Source organism: Acanthopagrus latus, chromosome 8, assembly GCF_904848185.1.
Source record: "Acanthopagrus latus isolate v.2019 chromosome 8, fAcaLat1.1, whole genome shotgun sequence".
Classification (NCBI taxonomy): Eukaryota; Metazoa; Chordata; class Actinopteri; order Spariformes; family Sparidae; genus Acanthopagrus; species Acanthopagrus latus.
This window is the reverse complement of record NC_051046.1, coordinates 29,481,046-29,501,277: the sequence shown is the minus strand read 5'-3', so window position 1 is coordinate 29,501,277 and position 20,232 is coordinate 29,481,046. Positions and strand designations below refer to the sequence as shown.

At 40.3% G+C, this 20,232-nt stretch overlaps 1 protein-coding gene across 1 annotated transcript; it reads left to right on the top strand.

Annotated features, from left to right (window-relative positions):
• Positions 1–3,288: 3,288 nt before the first annotated feature.
• Positions 3,289–16,176, top strand: zgc:158868 (uncharacterized protein LOC791147 homolog). Its single transcript, XM_037108214.1, has 7 exons — positions 3,289–3,565; positions 6,814–6,868; positions 11,472–11,668; positions 12,115–12,166; positions 13,432–13,550; positions 14,465–14,575; positions 15,890–16,176. The coding sequence occupies exons 1-7, from the start codon at positions 3,419–3,421 to the stop codon at positions 16,001–16,003; spliced, it is 795 nt and encodes a 264-aa protein (XP_036964109.1). The 5' UTR covers positions 3,289–3,418; the 3' UTR covers positions 16,004–16,176.
• Positions 16,177–20,232: the final 4,056 nt, after the last annotated feature.

Genomic DNA, 20,232 nt, shown 5'->3' with positions numbered 1-20,232 from the left:
TGACACACCTGCCACTCCGCCTCAGTACAGGAACAGGCAAAAACACAAGTAATCATGAACAGAGTGGGAGGGGTCGGGTACTCTGCCAAAACCTTTACAAAAGTTATACACGATTTTAAAACTGAATTATCTAATGAGCATGAAAATGCAAAAATCAGGTAAACTTGACGATATGACAATTAGGTAATAACCAGTAACATTTGGCCTATTCAAAAAATCAAGATACATTATCTTGCCAGTCCCTGCAAGTCACACACCCCACACTAAGCTGATAATGTTTCAACCTTGAACACACAGGATTCTATTTTCAGACAAAAGGGGGCAGGAAAATCAATGATTTTTTTTGCACTTTGAAGACTCTGAAGTTAATGTCCCAGCTATCTTTTAGGAAAAATCTCATCAGGAAGATAATCTGTTGAAGGTATTGAGACATTGTTGTCAATAAACTTAATCACAAGTGAAGTGAAGTGCAGGATTCTATTTCCTGATTTTGATGGCCTTCAGTCTCTCCTACACACCTGTTGACCCTTAGGTGTGCAAATGCTGAACTCAGCTATTGTTTAAAAATGTGATCTGTTTGGGGGCCCAGGAGCTCAGTCAGTAGAGTGTGCAACATCTCTTAATTAGTTTAATGGACATGCAACAACATTAACTTATTCAATCTCACTGATTTACTTTTAGGGCATTTAGCAGAAACTTTTGTCAACAACTTAGACTAATTTATACATACATTCATACACTCATTGTGGTGGCTGCATGCAAGGTGCCGACCAGAACATCAGGAGCAGTTTGGGGTTCGGTATCTTACCCATGGCCACTTTGACCTGAAGACTAGAGGAATCGAACCAGCAACATACAGCCCTGATTGTGCTGCAGTGTCACATATCAAACACACACATTTTGCTGCCAAAAACTGTCACACTCTCAGAACTTGGAATTATGAAAAACTAGTAGATATCCCTGTTTACAAATATACAAAATAGGTTGGACAAAATTGTAAGAAAGTTGTTTGGATTGATGCACAACACATGTAGAATACTTTCATTTTAACTGGATGGTGCAGATCATAAAGCATGTATCTTAGGTTTGAATATTCCTTTCATTAGAAAGCTTCAATAAAGAGTGAGAGCTGTCTATACTATACCTTCTGATTTGAGCAGCCATAAAGTCATAGCATAAAAACAATAGAAAACTGTGTGTTATGGTTGTTAACATAGGCAGAACAGGACACACGGCCTGTGTTGCAATTTCAAAAGATATTGTTGTGCATAACTTTAACTGAGAGCATGTTAGAAGTTGAGATCCATATCTCAACGTTTGCCATACACAAATAAAAACTCGGGATCTAACACAATCTAATAAATGCAAGTTCTATAGTGGCTCTGTGAGGCTGCTTTGAGATAGATTAATCTGGCTGACAGTGTGTGCGTGTGTCACACCGTACACACACACACACACACACACACACACACACACACACACACACACACACACACACACACACACACAGGAGTATATGGATCTCACCTTTTCTGACAGTTGTGACACAGACTGCAGAAACTCATAAAACAGCAATAATAATAACAATATGGGAAATCAGCCAGTAACATGCCATTATTTACTTGAGGCATAGTGTCATGAAGACACAATTTTACATCATATGCATTATTCATATGAAAAACTGGAAAATCAAAATGTGCTCTAATCTTAAATCTGACTGTCGATTATGGTCCAAAGTCCCATATGTTGAGGTCATGCAGATCAGATTTTTGCAGACACTTTTATTTTCGCAACAATAACATAATGTAATGTAACATAATGATTTTTTTCCACTTCATGAATCCTGAGCCTTCACAGAATTTACAGATGCTGATTGATCCTGGAACAATTATACTCCACATGATGAGTCCATTGAAACTAAGATCAAATCAATTTTATTTATATATTTTAGCAAAATCACAATCACATTGCCTCAGTTGGCTTCACAATCTACAGTGAACCACATCCTCCCTCAACTGGAGGGAGGAAAAACCACACACACACACACACACACACACACACACACACACACACACACACACACACACACACACACACACACACACACACACACACACACACACACACACACACACACACACACCTGGTCCAGAACTGGAGGGAGACTCCTCTTGGTCACTGTGAGTATTTGGGTATTATGTCCTATGGTCTCACCAGTGCCCCTGCATTTTTCAAGCGCTCATTAACGATGTTCTCCAGGACATGCTGGATCACTCTGGTTTGTCATCCTCTCTCGAACATATCAGGCTGGTCCTACAGAGAATAAATGCTTTGATAAGGCTGGCAATGTAACTTTCAGTATGCACTATGCTTTAAGCTGTACAATGAAAATAATTAATGAAATGTTCAGCAAATGTTTAGTTAAATAGAGGTAGAAAATTCACTTTTACCCTTTCTGTTTATGTTGGGTAGGAGAAAACACATTCAAGAAGTTTATTTTAACATCTGTGGATACCAGAGAAGTTATGTCAGGAAATTTGATGTTCCAGTTGTGATCTAATCCATTTATTTCTGATAAGAAAGTTAGTCAAAGTTCAGATCCATGAACACATGACCTGACCAATCACATAGCATGGTTATTCAATCACACTTGAGGTTCATTGTATATATTTAATTTAAAGCTGCAATAACTGCATTTTTAAGGGCCCTGTGGGTATTCTTGCCTTAATTAACACAATCTACAGATCCAGCAGACACAGAGCAATATGAGCAAAAAAAATCCTAGTGGTGTTTGTGTTCTGCTGAGCTGGTAGTGTTAGTGTTAGTTAAAACAGTGTCCCTTAAGACAGGAAGAGGACGTGTCTGGCAGTGAGGTAACTTCATACGTCTGCAGCTGTGGTTAAACTCAGACTTTCCACATATTCCAAGTGGTAACATCATCACAGCGCTTTGTTTTACCAATTTTCTACTCTTAGATCAGACTTATCATTTTATACTACACAGTTTTGAGATACTGCCTTAATAAAGAAGAACAAATGAGTTAATTAAAAAGGGATGCTTATGGTTTGTTAGTTTTTGGTTTGAATTTATCTTTACTGACAGACAGATATACTTCAGTTCTGGAAGCATACAATGTCATTACGTAAGTCCAACAGTGTAGAGGGCTGGTGCAGACTGGTTGAGATGAAGATAATAAAAAGTAAGGTAAAGGTTGTCCAAATAGGTAGTGCAACAGGTGACACACAGTAAAGTGAGATTCTTACTCCTGCCTTCTTGTGAAGTACACACCTACTTCATAGTAAGGGCATGACGCACACAGGACTAGCATTACAGCAACACCGTGCTGTCACACATATCTAGTCACTGTCACAAGACAACAGTCAGACAGCTCCTGAGCTTTGACAGTTGATAGGCTAACATGTCGGAGATGCTAGCAGGCAATATTGTAGTGACTGGGACTAACAGAGGTATTGGTCTGGAGCTGATCAAACAGCTGGCTCAAAATACAGCAGAGGGGACTCACATCTATGCCTGCTGCAGAGAACCAGGGGGAACCAGCGCTGAGGTAAAACAGTCACACATAAGTACTTGACAAAATTCTCTGATCCATTTGCTAAAAACACATTGCTGCTATTCACAGAAAGGTGTGGGAGCTGATATGGAACCTGAACTCACATACACAAGGGGGACTTTTAAATATGACCAAGCATTTAATTATCATAATCTATCTCTGTGTGGTAAAAGTGATTGTTGAGGAGGTGTGGAGGGAAGTTCTATTTGTTCCAACAGTTATTGAAGGCTATTTTATGCTTACTCTGTGTAAAACACTAAAACAGGTTTATTCAAGATATTGTATACATTACTGTATATATGTTCCCCAAAACTAAATATTGTTGCAGTGTGGGTTATGGTCAGTGGTTCACCAAGAGTCTCATTGTTGAACTGCACTTAAGTTGAGGTAGGTGATATCGATTAGGCTACAAAAACACTTTGGTCAAACAAAATTTGGTTGATTTTTGAGAAATTACAGGTTTTAACTTGTGTCTCTCTTTGTTTATTCAATTCTTATCAGACAGCTTACCAGCAAACAGCACCATCGGTCCTTACAAACCTGTTGAACAACACAGTAGTTAAAGTTTGCTTAGATTTAGGCACAAAAAAAAAATCAAATTTAGTAAAAAAGTATTTTAAGATTACAAAAACAATGTTTTTGCTGAAACAACGATGCTATCATTTATCTTCGAGGACTGAATAGAAATAAACTACACAGCAAACATATGTCCAGTACTGATATTTTGTGACTTTTTTGTGCATTCAATTGATAACATTTCCCTGAAAATGTATTTGCTATTGCATATTAGTTGTACATAAACATAATCTTTGGGAGATTTGGGAGATTTGGGAGAAGCTATGCTTTGGGAGAATCTATGCTTTTCTTAGATACGAAATTAACGCTACCTCCTTGCAGTCAGCTATGGTTACTGACAGTACAGGCGGAACACGAACAATTGTCAGGCGCATACCGCCACCTGCTGTACAACAGTCTCATCATTTTACAGTACTTCTTACTCTGCACATCAAACATAACTCGTCTTTTGTTTTGTAGACCTGTAGTAGGCTAATCATTGCCCTATTTACTGCATGAACTGTATGTTTTTCCCCTGATTGGGCTAAACAACAGCTTATATGAAATCTCAGTGCCTGGTCCTGTTTTAATGCATGAACAAGTAGTTTATTTGCCGTCACTTCTTCCATCCTCTTTAATGCTAAGAGAAGCCCCCTTACTGACAAAAACCGCCCACTGAAAAAATTCACTTGCTTGTGAGCAGGGGGAAAGTTTTCCGAACGAAAGTATTGCGAGCGGACCCTGCCCAGGCTCGAGCTGTTTTTCTCCTGGCAGGCCACAATATTGCGCCAGGGGCAGAGATGCAGAATAAAAAATAGCTTGCCAGTGCATGGAAAAGTGCTTGGGGGGAAAAAAAATGCGTGTGTGGTTGTTTGATTTGCGTGCCTGCGATTTATGGCAGTATTTTATGCCCATGGTATGGCAGACGATGCCCCTTGTGCTAGTGGTAGCATACGCTAATGGTATGGTGGATACATATATATGTATCGCTATGGCTTGTGGAGATGCTTTCGTTCAACCACCAGTTTGACCTAGAATCAGACCCAGAAGGAGAGGCTCCTGAAGAAATACAGACTCTGTGGCTGCAGCAGGACATTTCAGATTGGTTAGTGTGTCTGAATAATGTTAGTTTGTTCTATGTGTTGTTACAGTTACTCTCATGTAGCTAATGGCTAACAGCTAGTGAAAGCTGTGTATGTCTCCAACACAGTCTCCAAACTCTTGGACACTGTTCGCATCATCTCTGTCTCCAGACTTTTTACTGTGACAACCAAGCTCCATCGTAACATTATTAACATTAAACTCTCTTCAAACTCCACTGCATAACGGACCAAAGTGGAGCTAACTAGTTAACCAATTTCCAGCTGACTTAGCCATAGGCAACTGTAAATACTATCAAACCGTGGTGACAGTTTTCGCTGGCTCGGGTGCAGTTGCTGGGTCCGGTATGGTTGGGACAGATCCTTTTACGAGGGTCAGTGTTGAGGCAAAGCCAGCTTGGTACTAACCCTTGTTACTGAAGCAGTCCGATGTGAAGTGGTTAGCACACACACACACACACACACACACACACACACACACACACACACACACACACACACACACTAACACAAACCGCAGCCGGCACATTGTCATTAAAAAATTAAATGCAACCACTGTCTGACAAAACACTGCTGTCTCACCGCTGGACACACCGAACTTCACCTCGTGGATGTTCGATCCCCTCTCGGATATCTCCTATCACCGCACAGAGGAGGCCAGCCTATGAAAATGACACCTTTCATTACTTAAGGACAGGAGCTGAATCTGAGCAGTCTGTGGGAGCGCCGTGTTACCAGTGGGTGGGCTGCAGAGACCATGCAGGAATCACTTGTTTTCCTCATTCTGGGAGTTGGCAGGCTCAGGGAGGACCAGCTTATATATGTAGAGACCAGAGAAAACGTGTTTTTCATAATATGGGACCTTTAAGGACTTTTGTCACATAACATTTACCAAAAAACTGAAAACTTAAACAGAAAAATAAGAAAATGCTCCTTCATAAGTTCCAGGAAAGAGAGAGACCTGACCCGTGTAATCAAAATATGTTCAGTAGTTTTGGTGTTATCCTGCTGACAAACCAACCAACCAACACACAAATGAACATCGGCAAAAACATCCTTGATGGAGGTAATGATCAGTCAACAGTATAATACTATGTTCCTTTTGGGATATGAACTCCCAGTCTCCTGGGTGAGAGTCTCATACTTATCCAACTGGCTGGTGCAAAAAACAGACTTTGTTGTGATTAGAATGATATTCTAAGAATATCCTCAACACAGGGATATTAGATAGACTCCATTTCCTCGAAAACCATTTTAATGAAACAGTCCAGTATCTTATCCAGGTCATTCAGACATAGCAGTTTTTTCTGTGTACAGTACAGAGATAAGTCTAGGACATGGACATGTCAGGTGAATTAAACAAGTGAAAGCTTAGGAAAACCGCTAGTTTTGTTCTGTCAACGTTTAAATGTGTAAATGGTATCCACACTAACTGCTGATCAGTAGAGCAATGTGTGTCCATTGGTAGAAATGTGGTACAGCACAAGATACAATTTAGCATGAAATGAGCAGTGTATTTTGAAACTGTCTATTCTGACATCTTCTTCCTGTCATTCTCCATGTCTCCCTCTTCTCTCTTCCCTTTAGGCCCTGAGAGCACTTCCTACTCAATATCCTGGAAAGATCACTGTAATTAAACTAGGTAAACAAAACACATCCTAATATATCTATTAAATACTAAGGTACAAGGTCATTTATTCATCATTATACAACACAGGATTGTGTAATGAAATGACAGCTTGGGCTTTTTGAATCTGTGTCTGAGGGGATGATAATTCGGTCGGCATCTATACGTCAAAAGTTCAACAATTAGGAAACACTGTCCATCAACTATAACTGTGTGTGAGCACCAAGCGCTACTCAGAAGAAGAAAATATTGTAAACAGATGTGAGTCTCACAGCCTGACGAAAGAAACTGCTCTGTAATCTTGTAGTATGGCAGTGCGTAGTTCTCTATTACTTGCCAGATGGCAGCAGGGTAAACAGGAAACTCCTCATACCAGACCTGCTGTTCTGGAGTCTCACTCTAACAAAAGCACACACGCAGCAATTCACCTGACACTCCCAGTGTCTATCTAGTCAAAAATGTTTCTCTCTGCTGTTATTTTTTCACATATAGCCAGGCTGGATACAAGTTAACTTTGAACTGACGTTATTCTGGCCTGGCAGTGGACTGCTGGAACAAGCTCTGACGTTATATGATAAACAGAGAAATAGAATTTACGTAGGCCTACAGGGAAAGTCACCTCAATGTAGTTATGAGTTTATCATTCCTGAAAATGTATGTAAAAATTGGTTTTAGTGTCATGCAAATGGGTTGAACATTCAGCAGCTGGGTCATCGGGAAAACGAGGAAAGAGGTTAACAATGATTTGCTCATTAAACAGCAGATAATCTGGATGCAAAGTGAGGCTCATGGCGCAAAGAGGTGGTATTTAGAATTAATCATGGGTGTGTTTTGTGCAACCAGTCCAAGTGACATCTTCTATTCCCTTTAAGAGGCAGGTGTGAGTCCCTCGGTGTTTGGATCTCAGTCCATTGATCAGAAAAGTATGATCCTGATCAACAACTGGTGGCATGATAGAGGAGAAATACATCCTTAATGAGAAAATACTCGTGACATAACCTGCATCGATCCTCCAGCAGCAAATTGATATGGCATTAACATGCACGTGTGCACAAGGAATCTGATATCTGACATGTGACTGTAACAAGTTAACCAATGCTCACTTCACCTGTCAGTTGTTCTAATATTGCTGCTGAACAGTGTAGATATACATGTTAAATACAATATAATTATATTATATTTTTTAAAACCTTTGACTTGATCCCTTTGGAGAGTTTACACAGCTTTTAATTGTGCTTATTTAACGTGCCACGGTATTTGTTACAGTGACATGACGGTGTTCATGGAAATGTTTAAAATAACTGAAAGCAGCCTCTTAATTCATAAAATCAGAGTGTATGAACGGTGTGAACACGCCTGTGTAAGTGCAGTTAATGTGTAACTGAAATTGCAGGAAACAGACTATATTTTGACTTTAGACCAGCTTTTTATTGGTCTATGGTGTTGTCGCATTCTGCTGCCTCAAGATGGAAATCTGCCAACAGTGCGCCTGACCAGAGTTCATTGTAAGACTGACTCACCCAGGGGCGTACAAGTGGGTGCAAGTATATTTGTTATCAACCAAATGCAGGTGGGTGGGCATGAAAACGACAGCTGCATTGGTATGAAAATAGGAATGACACTTGAACTGCATGCCACTATACTTGATTCTGTCTTGATTTTCTATTGTTGAAGATACCATATTATTAAACACACACACAAACATACATCAATCAAACAATCAATACCTTTATTTATCACCGGTGGGGCAATTTGTTTCACAGCAAAAGGAGCACACAAAATACAAAAATCAACAAATACACATATACACATAACCTAATAAATGACGTATATAAAATACTGAATCAACTCTGTTAAAGAATTTTACTCAAGTGAAAAGGATATTCTATCCTACTGGGTAAACTAACTTTTCCTCCTGGCATTTAAAAGAGAGACAGCAGGAGGAAAAAAGGAGTGTTTGTACCTGTTTGTTTTAGCAAGTGGAAGTCTGAGCAGTGAACCTGATGGTAGAAACTGAAACTGTTGATGCAGAGGATGAGAGCAGTCAGACAGGATGGAATTAGCTTTCTAAAGCAGCTGTTTGTTGTAAAGATCCTGTAGAGTTTTTTGTGCAGACCCTGTGATTTTGCCACTAATACTAACAAGCTTGTTAGTAGAGTTCTCTATTTTGCCCTCAGAGATTGAAACCAACAAAACGTAATAACAGACTCAATAAAAGAACGATAAAACAAAGCCATCAGGGTGGAGTCAACCTGGAATTTAGAAAGTTTCCTAAGACTAAAGAGATGTTGCAGGCTTTTCTTACAGATCAAGTCTGTGTTTTTCTCAAATGTCAGCTTGTTGTTGAGGATAGTGCCTAATACTTATAGGACTCTACAATTTTGACTGCCTGACCATCCATCCATCCATCAGGAGAGGGCTGCACGCGTCTAAAATCAATACACATGTCCTTTGTCTTTAAAATGTTCAAGGATTAAAAAGATTCCTCACACCATTTCAAAAAATAATCAGCCACAAGACCATGCAAAGTTTCAGTACTGTTCAGCAGGCTCACTATAACCATGTCATCCGCGAACTTCAATATATGACGGTTTTCAAAAGTGCTACAACAGTCATTTGTGTATAGTATGTACAGCAGAGGTGAGAGTACACATCCTTGAGGTCTGGTTAAGGTGTTAAGGTCTGGAATGCCATGTCTCCTTCAAACCGGACTGTGATATATCAGTGATTCATTCCTTCCATTCTTGTCACTGGTATGTAAACACTGTCCATTTTTCCCACATATATATATATATATATATATATATATATATATATATATATATATATATATATATATATATATATATACACTATATTACCAAAAGTATTCGCTCACCCATTCAAATGATCAGAATCAGGTGTTCTAATCACTTGGCCTGGCCCCAGGTGTATAAATTCAAGCACTCAGGCATGCAGACTGTGAAACAAGACATTTGTGAAAGAATGGGCCGCTCTCAGGAGCTCAGTGAATTCCAGCGTGGAACTGTCATAGGATGCCACTTGTGCAACAAATCCAGTCGTGAAATTTCCTCGCTCCTAAATATTCCACAGTCAACTGTCAGCTCTATTATAACAAAATGGAAGCGTTTGGGAACAACAGCAACTCAGCCACGAAGTGGTAGGCCACGTAAAGTGACGGAGAGGGGTCAGCGGATGCTGAAGCGCATAGTGCAAAGAGGTCGCCGACTTTCTGCACAGTCAATTGCTAGAGAGCTACAAACTTCATGTGACCTTCAGATTAGCCCAAGTACAGTACGCAGAGAGCTTCATGGAATGGGTTTCCATGGCCGAGCAGCTGCAGCCAAGCCACACATCACCAAGTGCAATGCAAGGCGTCGGATGCAATGGTGTAAAGCACGCCGTCACTGGCCTCTAGAGCAGTGGAGACGCGTTCTCTGGAGTGATGAATCACGCTTTTCCATCTGGCAATCTGATGGACGAGTCTGGGTTTGGAGGTTGCCAGGAGAACGGTACATTTCAGATTGCATTGTGCCAACTGTGAAATTTAGTGGAGGAGGAATTATGGTATGGGGTTGTTTTTCAGGAGCTGGGCTTGGCCCCTTAGTTCCAGTGAAAGGAACATTGAATGCTTCAGGATACCAAAACATTTTGGACAATTCCATGCTCCCAACCTTGTGGGAACAGTTTGGAGCGGGCCCCTTCCTCTTCCAACATGACTGTGCACCAGTGCACAAAGCAAGGTCCATAAAGACGTGGATGACAGAGTCTGGTGTGGATGAACTTGACTGGCCTGCACAGAGTCCTGACCTGAACCCGATAGAACACCTTTGGGATGAATTAGAGCGGAGACTGAGAGCCAGGCCTTCTCGACCAACATCAGTGTGTGACCTCACCAATGCGCTTTTGGAAGAATGGTCAAAAATTCCTATAAACACTCTCCTCAACCTTGTGGACAGTCTTCCCAGAAGAGTTGAAGCTGTAATAGCTGCAAAAGGTGGACCGACATCATATTGAATTCTATGAGTTAGGAATGGGATGGCACTTCAGTTCATAGAATGAGTAAAGGCAGGTGAGCGAATACTTTTGGTAATATAGTGTATATATAAACTGAAACCTGTTTGGTCCAACTGTATAATATCAGGAAGTATTGTTTCTAAGTTTTGCTAGAATTGATGTGAAGAGCTTATAATCCTGGTTTAACAAACTAATTGGGCGGTTCATGGGTCCCAAACAAAGGGCTACCAGTTTGATACAATCTTCTGAAATAACAAATTTGCTCAGTTTGCCTTTAGTTATATATGATTATTAAAGATTAATTATACTCATCTATGTGAAGACACTGATCACGTTAATGATTTCTCACAATAATTATCAACAATGACTTAACAAGGTGGGAAACAGATAATATCAATATCTAATTTTCATTTTTAGAACAGGCCTGGTGATGTTCTGGTGCTTTTAATCATCTGCTGTAGAGCCTTCATTTTCCTGGGCAGTGATGAACCATGTTTCAGTTTGTAATGTTTCTAGTCACCATGCCATGATATATACAGTAAATCTCTCTGACAATCAAATGCCAAAGTGTACATTTCTGTATGTGCATGTCTATCTGCAGACATGTCAGATGAGGACAGTATCTCTGCTGCTGTCCTTGCTGTGAGCAGGCAGATTGGGGCTGATGGGTTGAACCTCCTCATCAACAACGCTGCTGTCAACAAACCAGCATTACCAGCTCCTTTATCTGCCACTGGAAAAGAACACATGATGGAGGTGTATGAAACCAATGTGGCTGGACCATTTATCCTTACAAAGGTTAGTTTGTCTGACTGCTCTCTGTGCTTGTCGAGTGGTATAAACACAGACACCCACAGATGCAGGCACAAAGGCTGATACAGATATCAGCATGTCAGGGTGAAAAAAGGGGTTTAACTGCTACATTGCTTGCATCATTTAACCACAGGGAGACACCTACATGTATGTTGTTTGCAATCATGTGTCTCTGTCGCCGCTGAGGTGTTACTAACAAAAGAACAGGTAGTGGACAACTAAACACACACAACTGGTTATATTGTAAGGAATATACCCCAAATATAAACTATATCAGATGGTATTAATACATGTAGTTGAATCAGTTACCTGATAAAATGCACTGTACAGATATACACACCACCTTCCTAATTCTGTATACTTTCAACGTATATAACGTGTATTAGTGCTCATTTTCACTATGGTCAGTAAACTATCACCTCTCTCTTCAGCTGTTTCTTCCTCTCCTCCAAAGAGCAGCAGAGAGGGGCTCAGCTGAAAATGGTAAATATATTTTCTTTTTTGCAATCCTAGAATTTGTATCTCAGATACAGGTATTATGGGGGTAATAAAAATAGGAAAATCATTGGACATCTATGGTTTCATGCCCATTGTGCTGTACTATTCAACATGGATGTTTTTCATCAAGAACTGCAAAGAGGGGCTGGCTTTACATGTTTGACTGACAGCACAACATAACTGCTGCAGTAGAGCAGCGAAACAGCCAACTGTTGAGGGCGAGAAAGGCTAGAAGGTGGAAGCACTACTGAGTTTCAGAGCAAAACAGTGCCCTGGATAAACCCAGATAGGTTTTGTTGTGGATCTGAGTGGTGCAGTGTGTGCTATCTGATCTGACACCATGATCATGTTCTAAAGCTGCTGTTAATATGCCTCTGATGAAGCCTGCCATTACTATGAACAGCTGAACAATGAACAGACAGCAGTGTTTATTACTTCTGCTGACTCATTAGTCAGGTTCAGGATAGTATCCAGAACAAAACAACTGATGATATATTTATTTACATTTGCACTGCTGTATATATCAACTGCTACTGCACTCTCTCAAAGTCAATAAGCTAACAGAAAATCATAAGCCATTTGTTCATCTTTTGTCATTTGCTGCCACCAGTCACTGATTATTACCAGGAAAAAATGGTCAGCGGGTGTCACTGGAAACATGGAAACACTTGTGGGTGTCAGTGATTGTTAACATGGATAGACTGGTCAGAGGGAGTGACTAATTGTTACCATGGAAACAATGGTCTGGGTTTGTCACTGATAGTTACCATCAAAACAGTGGGTGTCACTGATTTTTACCTTGGTATCACTGGTCAGAAGGGCTGGCTAATTATTACCATGGAAACATGCAATATCTGTGCAACTTTTGATGAAAACGGCCAGCAGCCATATCAATCTGGGCAGAGCAGATTGAGCCAGACAAGGAAGTCAGACAGTGTAACGGCATGGTGCATCCAGTCGGTTTCCAGCTGGTGGATGACTGCTCTACCTCCTGAGTCACGGTCACTAGGGTCTCTGACTGTGCTTGGAATGTTGTCTATATCTCACATTATCTGTGATTTTCTTCTAACTACTACGCAGATGAGTCAACAATGGAGTCATAGAGAGAGACAGTGACACTTTCTTATGTACATATGTACATATATACTTGCCTTATTTTGCTGTAAAGACAGCTCATTTCACTCAGGGTGATCAATGTTCTCTGCTGGAGTCACCCTCCACCCTCACCCTGGAGTCTCTCTCTTTCTCAGGTAATACAATGTCCTGCAGGAGGTCAGCCATCATCAACATCTCCACCCTCATCTCATCCATAGAGAAATGTCCAGAGACCTTCCCAGTTGCACAGATGTACCCTTATAGGACAAGCAAGGTACTCTCGACTTGCACATAAATTGACACTGTAACTGCTATAATTTTTTTTGAATCTACAATTATCTCCGGAAGACTAAGCTCTTAATTCGTCTTTGTCGAATAGGATCATACAGACAGAGGCCACACTACACAGGACACACAACATGCAGGACCAAAGTCACGGCTTTGGTCAGATTAACCATATTTCAGACCGTGTTTCTTTTAATCTTTAAACTTATTCACTTGATGCATCATAAGTATATTGTAAGACAAGGCTGGCTCCCATGAAAAGACTAAAACCAACAATGTTTTAGTTTGTCTCTCAATATTCTCTGACTTCTCTTCTGTTTTTCACTCTTGGCTCATAGCCCATTGGTTCCCTACTGAAGACATGCTGTAATTCTTTAAATACTCATAATATACATATGTTTATACAACAAAGCTCAATAATTATATCGGGGCACTATTGTTTATACAACAAAATACTAAATTGTGGCCACAAAGTAGTATTTCGTGTACACGTTATAGCTATATTGTGGCCACAATTACACTTTTTTTGACCATGTCATGTCTGGGGCTCCGTATGAAGTAAAACATTTCAGTACAGTACCAGAGATGTCAGCCACAGTTTTATGCTATATATCAATTCAGACGATATGATCAAAGGGATCAAAGGTAACGGATAGGTCTAACAGACCTGACACAGAGAGTTCACCATAGCTGCATTCACCAGAATATCATTTATGACTTTTAGCTGCCTCAGTGAAATGTTTTCGAATTTGACAGTTATCATAACACAGAATAACATTTGCCTCCATTCAATTTTTTGTGAACAGTTCAGAAACCAATATCACCCACTTAATTATGTTCAAGAATAATTTAATTAAAACAATTTAATGATAAGTTCATTTCTTTTTGGCTTTTGGCCACCAGGCAGCACTGAATATGCTGACTCGCTGTCAAGCTGAGGACTTCAAGATGCACAACATACTGGTGACAGCAATCCATCCCGGCTGGGTCCGCACCGACATGGGTGGAGAAGAGGTGAGTTGGTGGAGAATTCAGAGAGGTTCCGTAGGCTCTTTAAATACATGAAGTTGAAGGTCAATACAATATGGAAGGTGTATGGTATTTCAAAATAAAAGTCCTGCATAGAGCAATATCATTAAACATTACAGTGATGTTACAGAGGGGCCATTGTTTTGCATTGAGTGCTTTCAATACTTTAGGTGTGCTTTGTCAAGTACACTTAATTGTCTTAATTATCTTGGAACATGCCCGTGACATCAGGGAAGAAAAAATCCATTGATGGAATAACCTGGTCATTCAGTATATTCAGGCAGTCAGCTGACCTCATTCTTTGGCCACATAATGTTCCTGAATTTAGACCTGACCAACTGCAGCCACAGGCTTGTACAGTAGACACTTGGCATGATGGGTGCATCACTCTGGAACAGGGTAAATCTGGACTCATCAGACTACATGACCGTCTTCCATTGCTCCAGAGTCCAATCTTTATGCTCCCTAGCAAACTGAAGCCTTTTTTTCTGAGTGACCTCGCTGATTAGTGGTTTTCTTAAGTTTACACACCTGTTTGGTCCCAATCCATTGAGTTCCATTCACATTGTGCATGTGGAAATGCTCTACTTTCACTATTAAACATAGCCCTGAGTTCTACTGTTGTTTTTCTATGATTTGATTTCACCAAACGTTTAAGTGATCGCCGATCGCGATCATCAGGATTTTTTCCGACCACATTTCTTCCTCAAAGACAATGGTTCTCCACTATCCTTCCAGTTTTTAATAATGTGTTGAACAGTTCTTAACCCAATTTTAGTGGTTTCTGCAATCTCCTTCGATGTTTTCTCTGCTTGATGCATGCCAATGATTTGACCCTTCTCAAACAGACTAACATCTTTTCCATGACAACGGGATGTGTTTTAGGACATGGTTGTTTAAGAAGTGAGAATCTACTCATTGCATCAGTTGGGGTTAGATAACTTGTTGCCAGATGAAAGATAATCCCTCATGCAGTAATTATCCAATAGGAGGCTCTTACCTATTTGAATTTGCTTGTCATGAAGAAAGCAGAAGAAAAGTACCTGCTGTTAGTGAGAAACATTACATGATGCCAAGAGCTATATCATTACAGGGTTAGGGTTAACAAAATACTTTACACTTTGAGCTTCTTGACCTTCCATATAATAGACCCTGGATAGTTAGTCCCACTTTTCCCAGCATCATGAAGCCCATGTATATAGGCTTTACATGGTTTCTGAGTAAGAGGGAAGACATGGATAATGTAGTTGTTTTATTTCTACTGACTTTCCTCTTTCTTGTGTTTGTTGTCTAACCTAGGCTCCCTTGACCACCCAGGACAGCGTACTTGGCATGCTCAATGTGATGTCATCCCTCAGCAACAAAGACAGTGGGAAGCTTCTAGACTGGCAGGGCGACATAATCCCCTGGTAGAAGTCACCAAGACAACCACACCCAGCCTACCAGACGAACAATTTTGTATATAAATAATGTCAATATATATATATACACAAAATATGTGTATAATTAATTAAGACCATATACCAGAATAACTGTTTTTGCATAGAAATATGATTAACAAAGACATTAATACCAAGGAAATGGTACTTTTCGGGCTCTTTGTCATTTCTAATTTCCCTTATTGGAAACTTTATTGACTCGCTGTCAGCTGAGGCCTTAAAGGTACACAACATACTGGTGACAGCAATCCACCCCTGCTGGGTCCGCACTGACAAGGCTCTTTAAATACATGAAGATACAGGTCAATACAACTATGTCCTTGCAGGTCCTTCGTAGAGTGACTTCACATGGGGGAAATGCATCAGTCTTGTTTTTGTGTAGAAATGAAAAAAAATTGTTTTCAAAGATCAGCTGCAGCTAAAATGAGGCTTCAGCACCAATAAAGCTTTCCCTCAAACCTGCAGTTTGTCTCCCCCCTCTGATGGTGTGAGCAATTACACAAACCCTGTCCATATAATCCACCATGCTCCTAGTTGCTGTCACCTGTTTTTTTACTGATTGATGTAAGACACATTATTACCAAAAAGTCTGCACAGAGTCCAGGCTGTATTCATAAAGCTTCCTGGCACTATGACCCAAATTGTACCTGTGCTGCTTGTTTTCGAGGGATACCCTTGCCTGCCAGAACAGTTCCAAGGGGTAGTGGTTGAAATCTCGCCCTTTGAATTGAGACAACCCTCATACATTTTCAGTTGATGCTGATGGTTTTTATGGACTTTCTAATATTGTGTCTTCTGCTGTCGTGATTTCTCTTGCATCACTGTGGCGATCCTGGTATTATCACAAGGCCTTTTGCTATTTTTTGATGGAGATAAAAAGCATGGACACTCACAATTCATCCACAACCTCACACTAGTAATCACATCATCAAATAAAAAAGAATGCTGCTTTGTTACTGGATGCTAATGGTCACAGCACTTTGTTATATATGTGCATTTTCACATAAACATTTTCCAACTGCATAAGATAAATGAACTCTTTAAAAACCCTCTGGATTAGCTATAAAATGGATCGTCAAAAAAGCTGAAGACGGATTGTTCTTCTGATGCCATGAAAAGATGACTTTTTACAGCTAACTGGTTCCCACAGGACAGGCCCACAACAGACCTCTGGTAATATGTCACTTAAACACTGATGTTTTTAGTACTTTTGAAGGATATGAATACTTCATCCATCATTGTCTGTCAGAGCATTGTTCATGATGGAGGAACACTGTTCTACCAGGGCTTTGCTGCTAGGCCAAGTGTTCGTATTATGGTGATAATTTAGCGCTAGTGTTGATGCAGGTCTATGAATCACAGAGCTGATAGAGACTAGCTAATGTTAGAGGTATGCCAACTAGGTTTAGCAAACCTCAGTAATGTGAGGCCTGTGGCAAACTCTGGCAAGGTCATGCAAGCTTTTCTAACATCAAACATTAATCTAATTTTATAGCACATATAGTAAACAAAATCAGTACTTTGAAACAAGATTATAAAGGAATCTCTGAAAGATTTTAACATTTCTGTGGGACTTGCTGACATATTGAACCCATGAAATGGAGTTGAGGTCTCAGGTAGCTATCTTCCATTGTGTCGGTGATCAAACAGCCATTCAACAGTTCATGGTTAGCATTCACAGTGACCAATCGATCTCGCCTCCAACTGTCAAAAGTCAACTTCTTGAGGCCCAGCAAGGAAAGACCAGAAACCTTTATCTCAGTGAAGAGGCATGGTTGACTGGGTGTGACAACTGTTTTAAAAGCTGGGATTGGTGATCAGAAACATAAATACAAATGCAGTCTTGGTAATAATGGGCATACGTAGATTCGACAGTAAAATTGATTGGCTCAGCACAGAATTTTGTCTCTATCAAGAATTGGTGTAATAATGACAATTATTTTATGTAATGATTATTTGCTGCTCACTCCCTTCTTTGTGTTCCTATGGGCTGTGTGGCAGCTGCGTTGCTGCTGCCCTGCGGCTCCAGACTGCTTAATCTATTTACATGGAGTTTGGCTTTGATAATTATTGATCGACATGACGACGCGATTTTCCTCTACCCCTGTTGAATGACAAGAAAGCAGGGGGAGAAAGAGAGGGAGGGAGGGAGAGTGCACAGGAAAGGAACTGCCTCTCACCTGTTGTGTGTATTCTCCTCATGTCTTTTGTTAATAAATTAAAACTGTAAATGCTGGTACATTGTGACGTGGCTATGACTGTCTACAGGGCGTTTTCAGATCTATTTTTGCATTGAACTGCGCACATGTCACAGTAAAAATAGGTGAGACTCCAGATGAGGCGACACAGCTTCATGAGATGCTTCACATGGTCATCCATGACATCATCATCATAGCCTTTCACATGCCTGGTCATGTCAACACACTAGTTTACTCACTTCCCTGTTTTAATTCTCCGGGGGCCAGCCCAGAACCTGTCCCTCTCTCCATCTTCTACTGCTGTCCCAACTCAAAGCCCCCTGCATACTTTTTTGTATCAGCTTGGTGTTACATGAAAAAGGGTTTGGCATAGTTGGGGTCTTTTGATGTTTGGTTGTATGAGGTACTTATCCCTAATCAATGTACCTGCAATAGATGACCGCCAGCTGTCTGCCTGTGTGTAGAAGCAGCACACAGCACCAACATGAAGCAGAGCTGTGTACTGCTCAAACTGTAGCAGGAGCAAGATGTATTCTAGCCACCCAAAAATAAGACCTAACTAAAATACATATATCGGTTTAACTGTACATTACATTTACAGTTTTTTGCACTTTGCGTTGCTTTTTCCTTGGCAATACACTCCTTCAGCTGTACAACGTTCATACTCCTACACACAGGCGTAAGCACTACACTGACACTGCTATGCTTTCCTCAGAGCCGCAGAATTCCCCAGTCCCATCATTATAGTTTACATCTCACACATTCCAAATGTGGTGGTGCGTGCTCCATTATCTTGCCTTGTACCCATACTGCATTATGGTCTCTCAGATACACCATGAAGGCAAGTCCTCATCAGAAGCAACCTACGCCATCAGCAGCAATATTTAGGGCATTCTTTTAGGAAAGGCTTGGTCACATCTGCAGCAAACCAAGGTGTTGCTGGTCATCATCTGCCTTCACCTTCATTTGCCCTGACATTAAAGTGAAACTCTCGCCAAAATGCAACCTAGGCTTGTGTAAAAGCATAATTACGATGAAAGATTTACCGTATTTTCATTTGCAAGTCAAACTCATTTTCAATGGGAGTGTTACGGGCACTTTTACGATAGCATCAAAATCTCTATTTTTAAAATGGTAAGAAGTCTCGACACAACATGAAACTTTGCTGGTAGTATCACCAGGGTCTCTACACATGAACACCAGCATTGAGAACATTGTTTGTGCACACAGAGTTTACTAAAAATAAACTCACCTTAGCAGTTGTTTGTTCCGCTCACCGCCGTCCTGCGTCCTCCGTCAAGTTATGTCACTTTAGACAGCATTAATCAACACTTTTACATGAGCAATGTGTTTTGTAAAATGGGTTGTTTATAGTGATCCACTAAGAACTATCACCACACTCTGCAGGCTACCCTCAGGACTTTTGAGCATCTTTCATCCCATTAGATTCATTTAACAGCTCACAGCTTTACTTGTTTGGTACAGTCTCAGAGCTCTCATCAGTCCTGTTTCCAGTAGCAGCAGAAGCAGACAGCTGATTTCAGTAAGAAATAACTGATAAACCTACTGTTCAGCACCACAAAAAGACACAGACTAGCTGATGAACACAGTAGAGCATTCAGCAGCTAAAGATGGACACACAATATTGAACCAGATAATATTCTCGGTTTTCCTGTAATCCTGTTGGAATCTATCTGGTCCATCTTGAATGTAAAACTGGTGCCACAGTTGCCACATCTAATTCATTTGTGCTATTCTTTTATTCCATGATTTGCTCTATTTTGCTTCTCTTGCTGCAATATAAAAAGAAAAGAAAGCAAAGTGAGTGGATAGATCACCACATACCATTGAGATTACAGGTTTCTCAGTATCTTGAAACAAACGTTGGCACTGGGTTGGGAAATTAAGGTAAAACAAAGGGGAATTCCCCTACAAACCCTTTTTTATGATTCATTGACATTTAAAACAATTTCTGAATATCTAAAAAGAAAAAAACACAACAGTG

Bases quoted from the DNA above. Each gene is read 5' to 3' on its own strand.
- zgc:158868 (XM_037108214.1), top strand. From the start codon at position 3,419: ATGTCGGAGATGCTAGCAGGCAATATTGTAGTGACTGGGACTAACAGA. The intron at 6,869-11,471 runs GTAAACAAAACA...GTCTATCTGCAG, and splicing joins GATCACTGTAATTAAACTAG to ACATGTCAGATGAGGACAGT. The intron at 13,551-14,464 runs GTACTCTCGACT...TTTGGCCACCAG, and splicing joins ACCCTTATAGGACAAGCAAG to GCAGCACTGAATATGCTGAC.